At 42.4% G+C, this 17,603-nt stretch overlaps 1 protein-coding gene across 2 annotated transcripts in view; it reads right to left on the minus strand.

Annotated features, from left to right (window-relative positions):
- The window catches only part of LOC133452412 (disco-interacting protein 2 homolog C), a 237,252-nt gene extending 220,953 nt beyond the window's left edge, over positions 1-16,299 (minus strand). Inside the window, exon 1 of one of the 2 annotated variants that reach the window (XM_061731689.1) lies at positions 16,043-16,299. In XM_061731689.1, the coding sequence (XP_061587673.1) occupies positions 16,043-16,136 (94 nt within the window). In that variant the 5' untranslated portion in view covers positions 16,137-16,299. The remainder of the gene's footprint in view (positions 1-16,042) is intronic. The other variant, XM_061731690.1, reaches the window with a different exon arrangement.
- Between the last annotated feature and the right edge of the window lie 1,304 nt (positions 16,300-17,603).

Here is a 17,603-nt window from a genome sequence, read left to right on the forward strand (position 1 = left end):
CCTGTTCAACTGTGCCTTACCCCCTAATAAAAATATCAAAACAAAAAAGATACCTTTTTGAGCTTAGTTCATTCACGCCAACCTACGACGTTAACAAACGTTAAGTCCATTCTGACCGTACGAGTCCCCGTCTCCCCTGGAGATAGGTGAGTTTAGCCTCGGTCTAGCGAGGTCAGTCGGGAAGAAAAGCCTGCGAAGGAAGCGGTTTAAATGCAAACAACTCCTTTTTTAAGTCGGCCTTACGTGGTGTGGGTGTACAGGCAGGTCCCCCAGACCAGGTAACCCAAGAGGCGACCAGCTTAGGGCCGGGTCTGCCGCATCGATCCCCGATAGTCTCACCCTGCAGAGGCGATTACGCTCCATTAGTTCTTCATTTACGGCCAGAAATGGTAAGTGCTGATAAAAGCTAGCGGCCAACATCCCACCACTAGTTAAGCATTAATTTGTAGTTTTATATAATTGTACTCAAAAAGGAGGTAAAACTTAACACTCTGTATAGTTGTCATGGATGTGAAACGTTGCCATGGAAACCGACACTTTATTATACAAAGGCTGTAAGCTTAATTAAGTGTAATTTTAACCCGGGTCAGTTTTGGCATCTGCCCCTAGAGGATGTGTTGGGAATTGCTTCTTTTTTTTTTTCTTCCCTTTTCATACTAGAAAGCCAGAAAAAATAAACTAAATTCCGCTTTAGCGTAAACAGCTTCATAGTTTTTTGCTCTTAAATGTTGGGTAGCACTTCATCATCTTTTAAAAACAGTTGCAATGCAGGAATTTTGCAACAGCCTCACTAGTTGTAACTTGCTGTTTCTAACATACTGCCATTTCAACTTGAAGACTGCTTTTCGCCTTGATCACATCTATGAGTGTAAATATTCAACAGTGTCAGGTTACGGTGGGGTCTGTTTACCTTACGAGCAGAAAGCGTGCTGCTATCTCGCTCCAGGACACTTACACGGGCCGTTTATCTGCGTTAACAACAGCACGAGGCCAAAATACATCATTCCAAGGATCACAGGGGACGATCTTTCCTGCCATGCCCGAACCTGTTTTCATACTGCCGCTGTTTAACCGTAACAAAGACAGTTTATTCTTCTCTTTTTTTTAATTATTATTTTATTTTTTTACTAAGCCACAGAGGAACATCGGTTTCTGAGCAGGAACTAAGAGAATCCAGAGCTTCGGCGTTTACCTGCAGATACGAGGACGTCCGTCCAGCCGGAGGGACACGTCAAACACGGGGCTCCGTCCACCGTCCCGGTCACGCAACAACGAGGCGGCGGTATCTAGTCCGACCGGTGCAGGTCCAAACGAAAACTCAGGAGTCGTCTCAGAGTCAGAACACGAAACACATCGAGATGCGTTAAGAGCAGCTGTTGAGGGGGGGTGGGATCCGTGTTGTTACCGAGCCCAAAAATAAACAGGATAGGAATTGTGCATCCTTCAGTTTTACCACATCAGTCAGGCAACGTCTCCGTATGTCATTGCTCTGAAGCGAATCCACTGGAGCTGGACTATTTAAGGAGATTAAGTGGCTCGCTGCGCGACTCCGGCCGCCGGCCGTCTGTGAAGACAAAAGCCCCCCAAGTATGACCTGGCCAGAGTCCAGTGGCCTAAACCGCCCACGAAACCGCTCACTGAGACTGTTCAAACATCAAAGCAGACACACTGCATTATTCCCCTTTTTTTCAAATATATAAATATTGTTGACATGTAATGTTCAAAATACTATGAGGATAGTAAACAAGCTCCCTTTAAAAACATGTTTTATAGATTTGTTCATAGCAGATGGTTTTTTTAGAAGGCGGGGTCAGGAACTCAACTTGACTCCACCCCTTATTTGGGGTGTGTCTTCCTCGAGATCTGTGTTACATATTCAAACTACACATTTCTATTGGAGAAAAAAGCGTCATGTGAAGTTGTTTAGAGATTTTTTGTTTTTAAAAAGCACCTGAGTACTTCTCGAATCTGGGTCTGTGATGTCACGGCACCCTGCAAATCTGATATGTTAGATTAGCGTATTAGTTAGTCTGGTACTCTTATACGTTGCAGTTTTTGAGCTGGTTGTTTCTCAAAGCCCTCAAACAGATAAATTGTATTTTTTCCCTTTTCTTTAACGGTTTGACGACTAAGTTAGCTGGAAGGAAGTCCTTAAAGAAAAACTTTAACATAAAAGGGTGCTTGTATGAGTCAGAGCAGGCAGCATCTGGGGGTAAAAGGAAAATATTTATCACAGTTAGATGTGAGAGGGATCAAGGGGTCACAAGCTGGAACTGTAAACTTTCAGCAAACGCAGGCAGGATGGAGAGGAAACGTATCAATTGAGGCAAATATTTGTGTCGTGTGCCCGAGAGGGAAAGAAAAAAGAGAGAGCCAGTTTCCTCCATCCATTTCATTTGTTTTCACAGCGAGAGAGCAGCAGCAGCGGCGGCGTCACTTCGCCTTTTCGGTTCCCTTCTCAAAGGGAGCCTCACTTTCTGAGCGGCAGGCACCACACAGCACGCCGGCATCCAAAAGGGAGGGAAGAAGCGGGCCGGCAGAGCCTGTCTGAGGGGCTTAATGATGCAATCTGGCAGAAACACCCCCCCCCCCAACCCCTCCACCATCATCACCGCCTGCTCCCGCGATGACATCACCTCCCCGAGAAGCAGCATGGCAGGGAACAGTTGCAGGGCGGCATGTGGACGTTGGGAATTTTTTCCGACAGCAGTTACGTTAGCTCAAGCTGTCGTTTCCAGGATTACTGACTTCATCTGCTCTGATTCTCCGGCGTTAGCAGAAAACGCAGTGATTTAAAAACTCTGGAAATAAAACTGGACCCATGACTGGAAACTCCATCTAAGATGTGTTTAACTGAACACTAAACACAATCCACGATGTTCTTCATTATTATTATTATTATTATAATGCAGACGGACGGCTGCGGTGCTCGTGTCAGACGCATGAAACCAAAAATCATGTCTCTGCGACATTTGTAACAATTACTTATGTTCTGGGGTTCACGATGATCAGTAAGAGGTCCCGACAGCATAATATTTATTGACTAGTACGACTACTGTGAGTTTAGTGAGTGTTAGCATTAGTGAGCGTTTGCCAGCATGACCAGCCGCATCATGAACGTATCTTCTGCAGTGCTTTGTGGGATGTAAGTGAGATACCGGAGATGTCCACTTGGGGGCAGAACGGAGACCCATGGTTGAAAATAAAACCTCACGCAACATGGCGACGTTGTTGGAAGAGTTTTTGTTTGAAAGGAGTTTGTTTCTCTCGTTATGCTAACGCGAGGAGTTGACGATCAGAAACACACAACAGCATTTTGGTAGTCTTCCGTTTGGCGACTTGTTTTGCGTGCGATTGCCTTCCTTGCCCAACACAACACACCACCGCACAGGAAACTGCAACCGAAGCACCGTCTCGTATTAGCGCCTCCAGTGTTTAAGCGAATATCGTATCTCACGTGTCGCCAGAACACGATGTGCCAAACGGACTCAAGTAGCAGCAAATTTACCCGGAGTCCGGTTGAGAACCTAAAATGTTTGTTTTCTTTCTCTACAACTTTGACGTCTGTCATTGTTGGACACATTTTTTTTATTCTCCTTTTATTATGGTTTTTGTGGTTCACATGTGCCTCATCATAGATTATATAGATTATACAAATAATACAAAGATGAAAAGGTCCTTCCACCATATTATAAGGAATAAAAACTAAATAAGAGCTAAACTCCCTAGAACGTTGGAGGACATTTTATTGGATTGATTTATTGTACCGAATGAAGTATTTTATCCTTCAAAATCTTGTTGAATCTGTTTTAAGGCCAACCGGAGTCCCCGGTTGCAAAAGAAAAACCTCATCTGCTTTATATTATTTACCAAGCAATGTTTGACGCATTTGTCCCCATTAAATAAACATAGATAAATAAATTAGCCTTGTCAGAAGTCGGAGTCAAGAACAGAATCATTTATCATTAACTCTTCTTCACCTTGTCCTCGTTTGTTCAGGATGGCGAGTAAATGGAAATCACAGATTTTAACGAGATACTTTCATTTATTTAACAAGGTTTCTTTATTAAAAACTGACATTATAATGAACTGGATTTTAATTTGAATAAATTGTGCTATAAATTGGTTTAAAAATGTGGATTTCATTTGTAATATGACCAATTTAATTGAACTGCATTTAATTAGACTTCTATCAAACTTCTTTGCTCCATTAAGTGCACTGATATAACTTTTACTGAACTGTGAGGATATAAATAAACTGAATAACACCAAGGCATTTGGCTTTGGGTCGTTTTAGCTCATTTATTCTAAATTAAATCAAATATTAAATCCTTCAAACTAAATGAAAACTGTAACGTTAATGTGAAACAATCATTTGTGCTGCTTTAAAATAAACTACATTAAACTTTTAAGATGTTTTAAGACTTTTTGTGCCTACATTTCTTGAAAACAACGGATCCAAGTAGGAAACCCGCCGCCCGGCAGAGCTGCTGTTGAGGGTTCATCTCAGCAGACAGATGGAGTTGTGAGGAGATCCTTTTTCTTTTTGAGAGAGAGAGAGACAGAGAAAGGGAGGGAGAGAAAGATAGAGAGAGAAAGAGAGAAAGATAGAGAGAACTCTCTGGCGAGTCTGACCGGATTAACCCTCCGTGGCCTCCGGCGTCCAGTTCCAGTAAGAGCAGCATCGCCGTAAACGTAATTGGTTAACCGGTTAATTGACTCTGGCCTGTCAATGCTGAGGCCATTTCAGGCAGATAATCAGCAATCATTCTTATCAATAATGTACATATCAGTAGGTTTTATGAGACCTTAACCCTCTCAGATGACTAAAACGCGGTTCAGAGCTGCACTTTCATATCTGCTAATGCTTTTAGTCGGCATTATAACCCTTAACACATTGTAGTTTATGATTTAAAACCTACTGCACTTCACCGAGGTCACTGAGGGTTTACTTCAGGCGATCTCGATCGGGTGACCACCTGAAGATGTCAAGACGTTTGTGAGCTGCAAACCGTCGGGGCTCTACAATAAAATAACAGCAATAAAATGTCCTGCCCAGACCTCCTCCTCCCCAGCCACCTCCGCTAACACCACCAGGGAAACACCACAGCGTTTCCAAGCCAACAGAGAGATACGATCTCTCCAGCGAGCGCTGCATCTGCCCCGAGGCCTCTTCATGTTGAGATGCATAAAAAAAAACCCGCTCTTCCAGAAGTGATCCAGATGCCAAACCGGCCCCTCAGAGTACTCCCAACACTTCTAGGTTGATGCCAACGAGGAAGAAGGAGAAATGGTTTTGGTTTCCGTAGCCAGGTTTAACACCCACAACAAGTGTGATTTTTTTTTTTTTTGAGGGGAGGGGGAGTTTATTGCTTCCAGAAGTTGACTAATGAATGTGAGTGATGGACTTCAGAGGACGTCCAGGGTGGAAATGCAGAGCAGATAACGAGCTCCCCAGGTCTTCATTAAGAGATTAATGCGTCTAAGCTCACTAAATCTGGGTTTCATGCAACAAGACTCCTTTTATTTTCAGATCCAGCGTAAAGCTGAAGAAGTTAGTGCCCTGACTGATTAGTTAAGTGAAATTAAGTGTGTGTGCAAACATTTGAGCAACCGCGCTGGTATGAATCGAGATGTGCAGCCGGCTGCAGGACTCTTCTCAACTTTGGTTTCATAACCTCCTGCTGAGCAGACTAAAGTAAACTGTAGCGCTCCGGTTCTGCACCCCTACTGCCGTGACTTTTTACCCCTTTTCCGCAGCACAAAGGCAAAGACTGAGCTGGTGGCAGAAGGCCAGAGCTTCAATAGCGCACCCCGGACCAGCTCTGGCGCTCAACCTCCACGGACCAGGAACAGTAGTAGCTGGACTCATTAAGGTCCGGAGGGTTTCCCATCAAGCCCCGCCGGCCGAGGCCAAGTAGGTCATTGAGGGTTGTTGTTTTCTGTTTTTGCTCTCGTGCTGTGAAAGATTTCAGCGCTGATTGGACGGACTCGGCTGATCTGGTCCGGACCCCCCGAGCAGAAACGAATCTCCCTTCAGATCGCAACACAAAGAGGCTTTGGATCAACGCCGCGCCGGAGCCCTGCTCCCAGGAACGCTGCCAGGTGTGCTGATGTGTAAGTGTTTTATCACACCTGGGCAGAAGAAGAAGAAGAGGTCAAAGATGGGTATCATAACGAGAGAGAAACCTTGCACCGCCGCTGGCTGGGGTTCCCTCGCTTTAGTTTCCCACTCATTCAACCCCAGAACAAACAAAGCTGACGGCCTGATTCCAGACCTGTGCAGATTCCCCGGCACATCCAGTCTGATGACTGACCGGACGTCAACCTGACAACCAAAAAAGCGGGTCGGGATGATCGCCTGCCCGCCCCCCCGCCCCCCGTTGACATTTCCAGGCCTCAGATTTGTAGCGCTGCGAGGCTGACAGCCAGGGCAGATGAATATTTATGCGGCGGCCTCCTGCCAAAAAACCGCCCGGCGCACGGAGACGGATGACAGCTGATGACAAACGCGTGGACCGACCGAACGGAGACGCTGGAGCCCTCTGAGCTGCTGCTCATCGCTTCAACCGCCTCAGTGCTCATTCGTTAGGACGCCGATCCGCTCAGGACGTCCTCCGCTCAGGACTAGTCCCATGTTCCAGCATTTCTATAGTAGTTGGTTCTCGTATTAGAGAAGCACAACCTCCAACTACTAACATCACTTTTATTGTCCAAACAAATCAACACCAAGAACCCCCATGATTCAACAATGGGTTGTTTTTTTTATGTCGCTTCCTTTCATTGAGGTTTCTTAGTATTTAAGCAGCTTTTCTTTTTAAATATCTAAAGTCCAAACAAGAGGCCTGAAGACTCCGAGACGTAAACTACCAGTCAAAGGTTTGGCCCCATTCTTTTGATAAGGTTCTTACGTTAAAACCTTTGACTGGTAGCTCAGCTCTTGGGTTATTCTTATTTAAGTATTTATTTTAATCTACTCTTCATTTAACAAACGTGAGTCAACTGACCCTTTGTCAAGTCCCGCCCCCGTCGCCAGGTCGGACAAAACTGTCATCAGTCCCGTCCACTTCCCTTGTAAAAACTATTATTTCTAATTATTGGACCAAAGAAAATCGACAACAACTGGATATAAATAAAAAGTACTTGAGGTACCGTGGAGTGAGTTTAGAAAAGGTTAGAGGTTTTCGGCAAAAACAAGATCTTTTGAAGAGTTTAGCTCATAGCATGGTGGAAGGTGCGGCCGTCCACGTTGCTTCATCCAAAATTACCGTTGGTTTGGGATAAAATGTATTCCTGTGATTGTCTCTTACACCAGCCCCAAAAACACTGCTTCATTTTAAGATAAATAAATAAATGATTCTGCGGTTGTAGCTATGGGTTGTAGCTGCTGCTTAGCCGACTTTGTTTTGGAAGTACGGATCGTATTTCTGCCAGTTTGGGATAAAAAAAAACACCCTGCACCCTCACGATACTACAAGTGTTTCCTTTTACTTATACGAAGTTTAAAAACATTTTGAATTTAGATAAAAGTCAAGTAAAGATTACGCTTTTTCCATTGATGTGAACGAAATAGACGACTGTTTGGTCCAACTGGATATTCTGACCCGGATGTAGCAGCGGAGGATGATTCTTCTGATTGGTCAGTCAGGGACCGACCAGAAGGCTGATAAAGGGTCAATTGAGACTCACCTTCAACCTCCAACTACTTGATTTGCTGCGACATCGACACTGAGAAAGTTTGAACGTTCTCCGCTTGTGAGCGTGTTGAACTCTGGCTTTTACGTTTCATAACCCCGTACAGATTAATGTGCTTCTCTACTCTCTCTGCTCATGTCTTTCCCTGTGTGCATCGTGTTACACGCCTGACTGACTCCAGACCAGCGGACTGATGGTGATCAGCATCTGCAGAGGTCTGCACATCTGCTGGTGATCAGCTCACGAGGGCTGATGGTTAGGAAGTCATGTTTCATAAAATGATTTTAGTTTTTTTGCTTCATTTTGTTCAATAATTAATTAATCCAAGAGCCACAACCATCAATTACGCAGCATAAAAGGGGGTTTCTACCTTCTGGCTGCAGTAATGACACCGAACAGGTGCTTTTTGGGTTTAATCACCTGTTTGCAGGTGTGAGGTCTGAGGACGGAAACCTGGCTCCGGAGAACTGATTCAGTCAAGGAAAACACCGTTTCCTTTTCTGGTGCGGAAGGTTTTTACGTTTTATGACCCGTCACGGCTCTGAAGCCGTCTACATAAAAGGAGGCTTCGTGGGAGAATAATCTCCCTCACACAGCGGAGGTCTGCCGTGTTCGGTCGCCACATCTGAAGCGTCACCCGCCGCCGCCGGCTCACCTCAGACTGTTTTTATCTGCGATAAAAAGGTGAGGAAGAGATTTACGCCCGGCGGCGGCCCGTTTGGGGTCTCGGATCAACGTTCACGACGCCCGAGGGAGCCGACCAAGACAGCTAATACAAATTTATGGCCCTGCGGTGAGACGGCGGCCGCGGCGCCTCCAATGAGCCTCTCTCCATCCCGGCAGCAAGAGGAGGAGGAGGGAAAACAACATCTCCATGGCAACTACCAGTGTAAAAGTGCACCGACAAATAAAGTTGCTTTCGTCAACAAAAATTATGACTAAATATCGTCGTCAACGAACCTTTATCACCTGAGGAAAACAAGACGCAACGAAAATGCTGGTCATGTGAGGACAACGATATTTAAATATATAATGCAATATCATGGGACAAATAAAAACGAGACTAAAATGTAGATTACAAAATAACAACTCTGCTAAAATGTGTCTTCATTTTCGTTGACCAAAACGAGGCGAAATGTTCTACCAAAGATCCTTAATGTCCATGTTTTCAGTAGTTTCTCTGGTTTAATTTCCATGTTTTCAGTAGTTTCTCTGGTTTAATGTCCATGTTTTCAGTAGTTTCTCTGGTTTAATGTCCATGTTTTCAGTAGTTTCTCTGGTTTAATGTCCATGTTTTCAGTAGTTTCTCTGGTTTAGTTCTGCTGGGTGACGTTAGTCCTCAATCCCAGTCGCTGCAGCAGGAATCAGATCCAGAAGATGCAGCTGCAGAGTTAGAGGCTGATGCCGTTAATGCAGAGCTCTAGGTTCACGTCCATTAAAAACAAAATTACATAGAGAAACGCGGGGATCTGCCCTGGGGCTGGAGAAGAAGAAGAAGAAGAACCATTTTTGGATAAACTTTCCTACATAGACGTGGAAAAGAAAAAACCCAATGTGTCGTGGAAAAAGAAAAAGATGGGGAGAAAAGTGGAAAAATAAATATGTTGTAAACTCAAATTAGAGTCTTCTGTATCTGGAATGAATGTATTCTTGAGTCTATAAGGTAACAATAATAGAATACTAAGATACCCTTATTTGAATTGTAAAATGTGTTTGGCTAAATACAATCTTTGACTAAAACGAGACTAAAATGGTCCTGGACTAAATTGCTCAGACTTTTAGTCGACTGAAACTTGACACGACTAAAAGGAGAATGAACGTGACTAAAACTAATAAAAACTAAAATGATAGCTTTACCCAAAGACTAGACTAAAACTAAACCTAAAACAGGCTGACAGAAACAACACTACCGACAAACCAACTCCCTGAAGTTGTGCAGGTGCCACATCTTTTTACCACCACCACGTCTGACGGGAGTCAAAATCCTTAAGTCTGAACACAACTAAGACTGAGTGAACAGAGATTTGGCAGAAATGTGCAAGAAGAACAGTGTTTGGGACAGAAGAGTTCAGAGTTTCTGCAGATTAAAACGGTTCACGGTCAACTTCAAACTTTAAACAACGTCACCAGCCGGCAAAAGATCACCAAACGCAGGATCATCACCTCCATAAAACCATAAACGGCATCAGGAAACTTCAGGATGAAACTCGGCAGAGGCCTGATCCCCGCCGTCAGCCCCCCCCACTCCGCTTTCTATTTATGGCGCTGAGTCACGGCGATCATCAAGCGCTCATTCACGCCGGTGTCACATAGTGTGTGTGTGTGTGTGTGTGTGTGTGTGTGTGTGTGTGTTAGTAGCCGTGCATCCCGCAGAATGTGCTACGAGCTCCCGTCCAAAGGTCGCGCCGCGCCCCGCTCCAACCGCCTGCCAACAAACAGGCATCGGCCGTTGCCGTGGCGCCCATCTGTTCACCAGGATTCACAGGTCGCGGTGTCGCCGTGGACAACACACGCCGAGGACGCGTCTGTCGTCCTTCTCTCGCAGCTCATTTCATGTTCTTACAGGAGATTTGGGCCTTGAGCTGGTTTTTTAGGAGTTTGTTCACCCGTCACTTTCACCGGGCCGTTGGGCCAAACCAAAAAACCAAAACCAAAAGATTTATGACAGGGTGTCCACAGGTTTGACCAGGGTAAATGTAAGACTTTAATACCATATTCAAACTAAATTTAAAGCCAAGACAAGTCACTAAGAAATCCAGCGTTGAGGTCGAGGTTGCCAGATCTGACAGGTTCCAGCCCAAACGCGACGTAAAACTCGCCGAAATAATGAAAAACCAGCCATAATCATACTTTCCCTATGTTAAAACCGTCAATTATTAAATGCGTAGTAAATTTCAAGCTTCATCATCACTAAATAGCCAAAACAAGGTTTAGGCTCCAAAGATTACAATTAAATTGAGTAGATTAAAGAAAATAAAATATCAGTGAGTATATTTATCTCTGCCATAATGGAAACTTTATTGTTAATAATTTCTCCTAAATAATTAGTAAAAACCAGGAAAAGCAGCCCAGATTTTATCAACTCTCCCAATTAGGCTGAAACTTGCCCAACCTGGCAACACAGATTTAGAACCTCCACAGGAGATTCTCCTCAAAACGATGAAATAAACTTTTTAATGATTACTGGATACATTCCCTCTAAAATTAAGACCCTTGGATTGAGATTTAAGACTTTTTAATACCATTTTCAAAGAAAATTTAAGACAAGTCACTAAGAAATCCAGATCAGGCAGGTTTCAGCCCAAATGTGATATAAAACCCACTGAAATAATGAAAAACCAGCACGAATCATACTTTCTCTATGTTAAAACCTTAAATTATTAAATGCGTAATACATTTCAAACTTCAGAACACCACTGAATAGCCAAAAAAAAGTTTGAGCTCCAAACAAAGACTACAATTAAATTGAGTAGATTAATGCAAATATAATATCAATGAGTTTATTGTACAAGTTTCTACTTTTCTCTGCCATAATGGAAACTTTTTTGTTAATAATTTCTCCTAAATATTTAGTAAAAACCAGGAAAAACAGCCCAGATATTATCAACCCGCCCAGTCCTATATTTTTCAGCCCAAAGTCAAAATAAACTGGGCGGAAACCTGGCAACACTGACTGAGGCGAGATATTCTCCTCAAAACTATTTAACAAACTTTTCCCTTACAAAGTGTAAGAAAACTTTTTAATGATGATAAATTCCCTAAATATTTTGTAAAAACCAAGAAAAGTAGTCCAAATTTTATCAACCCAATTGGGCCGAAACCCACTCAATCTGGCAACGCTAGGTAAACAGATTTATTTCTCCTCAAAACGATGAAATAAACTTTTCCTTTTCAAAGTGTAAGAAAACGTTTTAATGATGGCGGATAAAATCCCTCTAAAATTAAGATCCTTGGATTGAGATTTAAGACAAATTAAGACATTTAAAGGTCTTATTTTAGCTAAATAGACCCGCGGTGGCCCGGTAAGGCCCTCTAATGACGGTAGAACTCGGCCATGGAGGTCCAGAGATCCGGTCTGGACCTGGACCTGGACCTGGACCTGGACCTGAACCTGGTCCTGGTCCTGGACCTGGTCCCCAGTGGTTCTGGGTGGGAAGCAGCTGGAGGAGAAACCGGGTCTTATTAATCAGATACGAGCGAATAGACTCTGCAGGTCAGCTGGGTGTGAACCGCCGTGCGTGTGTGTGTGTGTGTGTGTGTGTGTGTGTGTGTGTGTGTGTGTGTAATCTGCAGCCTGTTGAGGTGGACAGCTTGTTATCTGGGCTGAACTGCAGATTAGTTGAGGACAACCGTCAGTCTGCAGCAGCTGAAACACGACGACGGTGACAGAGCTCTCACACACACACACACACACACACACACACACACACACACACACACACACACACACACACACACACACACACACACACACACACACACACACACACACACACACACACACACACACACACACACACACAACGCCGACAGCCGTCGTAGCAACCGCAAAACTAAGTTACTCTGATCGGATATAAACGGGAGTGATGGTGTTCAATCAATCAGTATTGATCACCAAAACAAAAGTGGTTTCACAATAAAAGCTTCTTCACCAGCTGTCCGGCTGAACCCAGAAATAAAAACATGGTTATATTCTAGTTACTATGACTGGATATAAACAGAAGTGATATAAACAGAAGTTATTGTGGTCAATCAATCGGTATTGATCCCCAGATTGCCAAAAGGAAAGTGGTTTCACAATAAAAGCTTCTTCATCAGCTGTCTGGCTGAACCCAGAAAAAAAACACAAGGTCATATTCTAGTTACTATGACTTGGTATAAACAGGAGTGATTGTGTTCAATCAATCAGTATTGATCACCAGCTCCTGAATCAAATCTAAATCTTATATCGATATGATAATATAATATCTTATCATGATGAATCTTGTGATTTACACCCGTTATTTAACTCTTATTCTTCCGTCTTGGAGGTTTTGAATTGTCGGACGCTGCTGTGAGTCATCGCGTGAAGCCCCGCCCCCGCTCTGCTGTGATTGGCCCGGTAAGTTTTGTACCGGTGGAAACAGCTGAGTGGGAGGGGCATCAGACCCGCTGTGATTACGGTTGTCCAGGCAACGGAGAGAAACCTCAACATCATCAGCGCTGAAAAGCATTATGGGACATGTAGGACCCCACAGAGAATCAGACCCATGACTCGTCACGGAGGATTCACCGACACCCGGGGGGGGGGCTGCCTTGCTCGAGGGCTCCTCGGAGTCGCTGTGAAGCTTCTGAGCAGCAGAGGACTGAGGGAGAGGGGGGTGAGGGGGGTTTGGGGGGGGGGGTTAACGCGTGGAAATTGTAAAATTGGGTCAAAGTCTGCGGGACGACTGAGGCTCGGCGGCACGAGCATCTGAATAATGCAGCGGGGCACCTGACCCCGTTTCCTCAGACACACTTGTTTACGCGGGGAAAGGGGGGGGACATGTCAATCTGGAGAAGAAGAGGAAGAAGAGGAAGCAAGAGAAGAGGGATGACAGCGCCGGCTGCACCCCGAGGTGCCTGAAGGGAAGCCGGCGACAGCGTCACGTGGAAACGGCGTCCACCGACAGCTGAAACTGCACTTTTCTCAGGAAATACATTAAAAAAAACACGTGGAAGTCACTGGTTAGCAGTGTTGTTGTTGTGGCTCCTCCGAGCATCCCCGGGTCCAGTTCATACCTGTCAAGTCTCCCGTTTTGGCGGGAAACGACCGTATTTCATCTCTTTCCCACCGTCCTCCTGTATTAGTATTTTCCCATAAATTTCCCGTTTTATAAAATAATAATTTTGAAACTGCAACCTGAATTGTGACTAGTCCCGCGAGAACTGCTCCCTGCTGTAGCCTGGGTGGCCGTTCTCACGAGGTTAGTGGTGACAAAATCGGAACAACAAATCAGAGATGGATGGATGTGACGAGAGAGAAGACATTTCTGCCAGAAAAGTGAAAACTTTGTGTACATATCTCTAAAAATGGGAAACTCAATTTACTTTCCTAAAGAGGAGCCGGATGGAAACAGTTACGAGTTCTGAAAGATTTGTAACTGTGTTTTTAGTGTCTCTCATTGGGGGAAGAACGATGTCCGTCAGCACCCGCGCTGTGTAAGTGAAGGCCAGAGCCTCATGAGTTGAAATGACAAATTAAAAGAAAATGTAAATGTTTCACTTGAAGACAATCAATGTGCATATAAACTGAAAATATGTTAAATAAATACATGTACTTTAATTACCCTTTTGTGTTTTCATTGAGGCTCTAGGCTCTCAGGAATGTCCACAGCATTTCAGTGTCAACAGAGGTAGAACTGGCAGGTTCTGAGCTCATAATTGTTGACAGGTAGATATTTTTTCTTGTAAATCTGTCTTGAAATGTAAGATACTGGACCTCAGTTGGGCTGGTGGGACCCTGATTTTTAAATCCAAAACTTGACAGGTATGATCCAGACCTCATTACACTGAAAAAAATAAATCTAAGTGCATGTAAATATAACATATTTAAATCTGTGATATTAACAATTAAAAATGACGTTTGTTGCTTTACATGAATACATCTAGTTTTGAACTTAATCTGAATTTGTTCAAAAAACAAGACATTGTGCATGTGTAATCCCAGGCAATCTTTTCATTTACACACAAACAACAAGCAATGATCTTGTTGTATTTACCTTTCCTTGAACAATTTCAATCTATTGGGCAGATTGACCAACGTTTAGATGAAACATGCTTTATTTGTTTAAGTAGAACACAGTAAAAAATATCTTGCTTGATCTACTTTTAAAAAATTAAGGCAACTTTTTCGCACAAGATTTTTATGTAGATCAAGAAAGACTAGTCTTTGTATAAACTACTTAATTTTTAGTATGTACAAAATTCATGTGCAAGTACAGTCAACTTAATTTTGGCTGGATCTGAGCTGGTGTTTTGTTTTTTTTGTTGTTTTTTTTCTGTTTATTTTTTGCCTGTTTTGGTTGTTTTTTCTGTGGATCATACTACGTATACATTCTTTACTTGTAAAAGTGAAAAATGTATGAAAATATTGTTAAAAAAAAAGGAATTTTGGCAAGTACAGTAAACTTAACACAATGAAGTTGACTGTACTTGCAAAATATATTATTTACATACATAAAATTAAGTAGTTTATACTAGGGCTGTTTGATTAATCGATTTTAAATCGTAATCGCGATTATGTAATTAGAACGATGTTAAAACGTGAAACTCGTAAAATCGATTTTTCACTTTTTTTTTTTTTTTTTTACCTTGTCTGCACACATATTAATGATTGATACCATATTAATGATTGATGGAAATTCCTCTCAATACCTGCGACAAGTGCCCCATGGGAGAGGCTCTTTAGTGTAGGAGGGGCGTTGTAACATGCCACCGGGCATCCCTCAAGCCAGATGCGGTAGACCGGCTCGTGTTCCTTGCAAAAAACTTGCAAATGTGAATAGCAAATGTAATGACTGACATTACACACCTCTACCTCCTTCATGGGTTGCATTATTATTTAGCATGCAAAGACCCAGTTTAGTTTAATTAGAAAATGTCTTGTTTTATTTAATTGGAAATATAACTTACTGTATGTTTGCAAGTGCTGATTTGCTGAAAATTTTTTTTTCAGAGATAAAACTTTATATTTTATTATATTTTTTAAAACTTTTTTTCAACTTATTTTACAGAGTTCTGCACTTTATTCATTCATTTTTGGTTTAATAAGAGCAAAGTTTGCACTTAAAGCCCAATGGGGCAAATGTTCAATAAAAAAACAGCATATTTGAAATCATTTCTTTGCCTTTTGTCAATTCACAAAATAATCGTAATCGAAAATCGGATTTTGAGAGAAAAAAAATCGAGATTTTATTTTTGGGCAAAATCGAACAGCCCTAGTTTATACAAAGACTATTCTTTCTTGATCTACATAATAATCTCATGCAAAAAGTTGACTATTAGTAGATGAAGCAAAATATTTGTATCAGTGTACAAGGTTTACTTGCAGCACTACTTCCAGGGTCGTGATTTCATCCTGATTTCAGAGCCAGAACTGGAAGCTGGTCTGTTTAATAACAACTAAAGGGGGATGTTTCATCTTCCAACACTCAGATACAGAAAATACCATGAAATAAGAAACTAAAAAGTCTGTATTCTATAAATCCCTGCTGATGTGTCTTGGTTGCATGTTCCTATGATAGTTATTTGCAGTGTGGATGTGAACTTGGTGGAGCCCGGTCTCCCCGGTCCCCCCGGTCCCCGGTCCCCGGTCCCCCCGGCTCACCCTCCGACAGCTCCAGCTCCAGCTCGGCCAGCCTGGTCCGCACCTCCGCGGGCAGCACCGGGTCCCGGTCCCGGTCCCGGTCCCGGTCCGCCATTCCGGGTTCAATCTCCGCGTCAAAGTGCGTTTTCCTGCTTTTTGGGTTTTGGCCTCTCCGAGTTTTGCGTCCAAAATCCCCCTTAAAAAAAAAAAAAAAGCAGCAGAAATAAAGATCCAGGTCCGTCGGAGCGCGAGCAGCGAGCGGCTCCGGGAGCGCTGAGTCAAGCTGGAGCAGCGGCGGAGCTGCTTCCGGCGGCCGGGGTTTCAGAATAAAAGGACTGGCGAGAACATGTATCAGCGTTTATTAGTGGCTCTTTTCCACTAGAACAGGGGTCTGCAATCCAAAATGTTGAAAGAGCCTTATTGGACCAAAAACACAAAAAACACATGGAGCCGCAAAAAATTAAAAGTCTCGTATAAGTCTTAGAATGAAGGCAACACATGCTGCATGTAGCTATATTAGCTATAACTGGGGGAAGATTTTTTTTTTTCATTATGCACTTCGAGAAAAAAGTCGAAATGTTGAGAAAAAAGTCGAAATGTCGAGAAAAAAGTCAAAATTTCGAGAAAAAAGTCAAAATTTCGTGAAAAAAGTCGAAATGTTGATAAAAAAGTCGAAATGTCGAGAAAAAAGTCAAAATTTCGTGAAAAAAGTCGAAATGTTGATAAAAAAGTCAAAATGTTGATAAAAAAGTCAAAATTTCATGAAAAAAGTGGAAATGTTGAGAAAAAAGTCAAAATGTGGAGAAAAGTCAAAATTCGAAGAAAAACGTTGAAACGTTGAGATTAATGTTGAAGTACAATCTTGAGAAAAAAGTCGAAATGTCGAGAAAAAAGGCGAAATGTTAAGATTAATGTTGAAGTACAATCTTGAGAAAAAAGTCGAAATGTCGAGAAAAAAGTCGAAATTTCGTGAAAAAAGTCGAAATGTTGATAAAAAAGTCGAAATGTTGAGAAAAAAGTCAAAATGTTGAGAAAAAAGTTGAAATGTCGAGATTAATGTTGAAGTACAATCTCGAGAAAAAAGTCGAAATGTCGAGAAAAAAGTCGAAATTTCGTGAAAAAAGTCGAAATGTTGATAAAAAAGTCGAAATGTCAAGAAAAAAGTCAAAATTTCATGAACAAAGTCGAAATGTTGAGAAAAAAGTCAAAATGTTGAGAAAAAAGTCGAAATGTCGAGATTAATGTTGAAGTACAATCTTGAGAAAAAAGTCGAAATGTCGAGAAAAAAATCGAAATGCCGAGAAAAAAATCGAAATGTTGAGAAAAAAGTCGAAATGTCACGATTAATGTTGAAGTACAATCTTGAGAAAAAAGTCTAAATGTCGAGAAAAAAGTCAAAATTTCGAGAAAAAAGTCGAAATGTCGAGATTAATGTTGAAGTACAATCTTGAGAAAAAACTCGAAATGTTGATAAAAAAGTCCAAATGTCGAGAGAAAAGTCAAAATTCAGAGAAAAAAGTCAAAATGTCGAGATTAAAAAGGAAAGGAAAAAGGAAGAAAAAAAAGGAAAAAAAGAAAAAAA

Source organism: Cololabis saira, chromosome 10 (genome assembly GCF_033807715.1).
Source record: "Cololabis saira isolate AMF1-May2022 chromosome 10, fColSai1.1, whole genome shotgun sequence".
NCBI classification, from domain to species: Eukaryota; Metazoa; Chordata; class Actinopteri; order Beloniformes; family Belonidae; genus Cololabis; species Cololabis saira.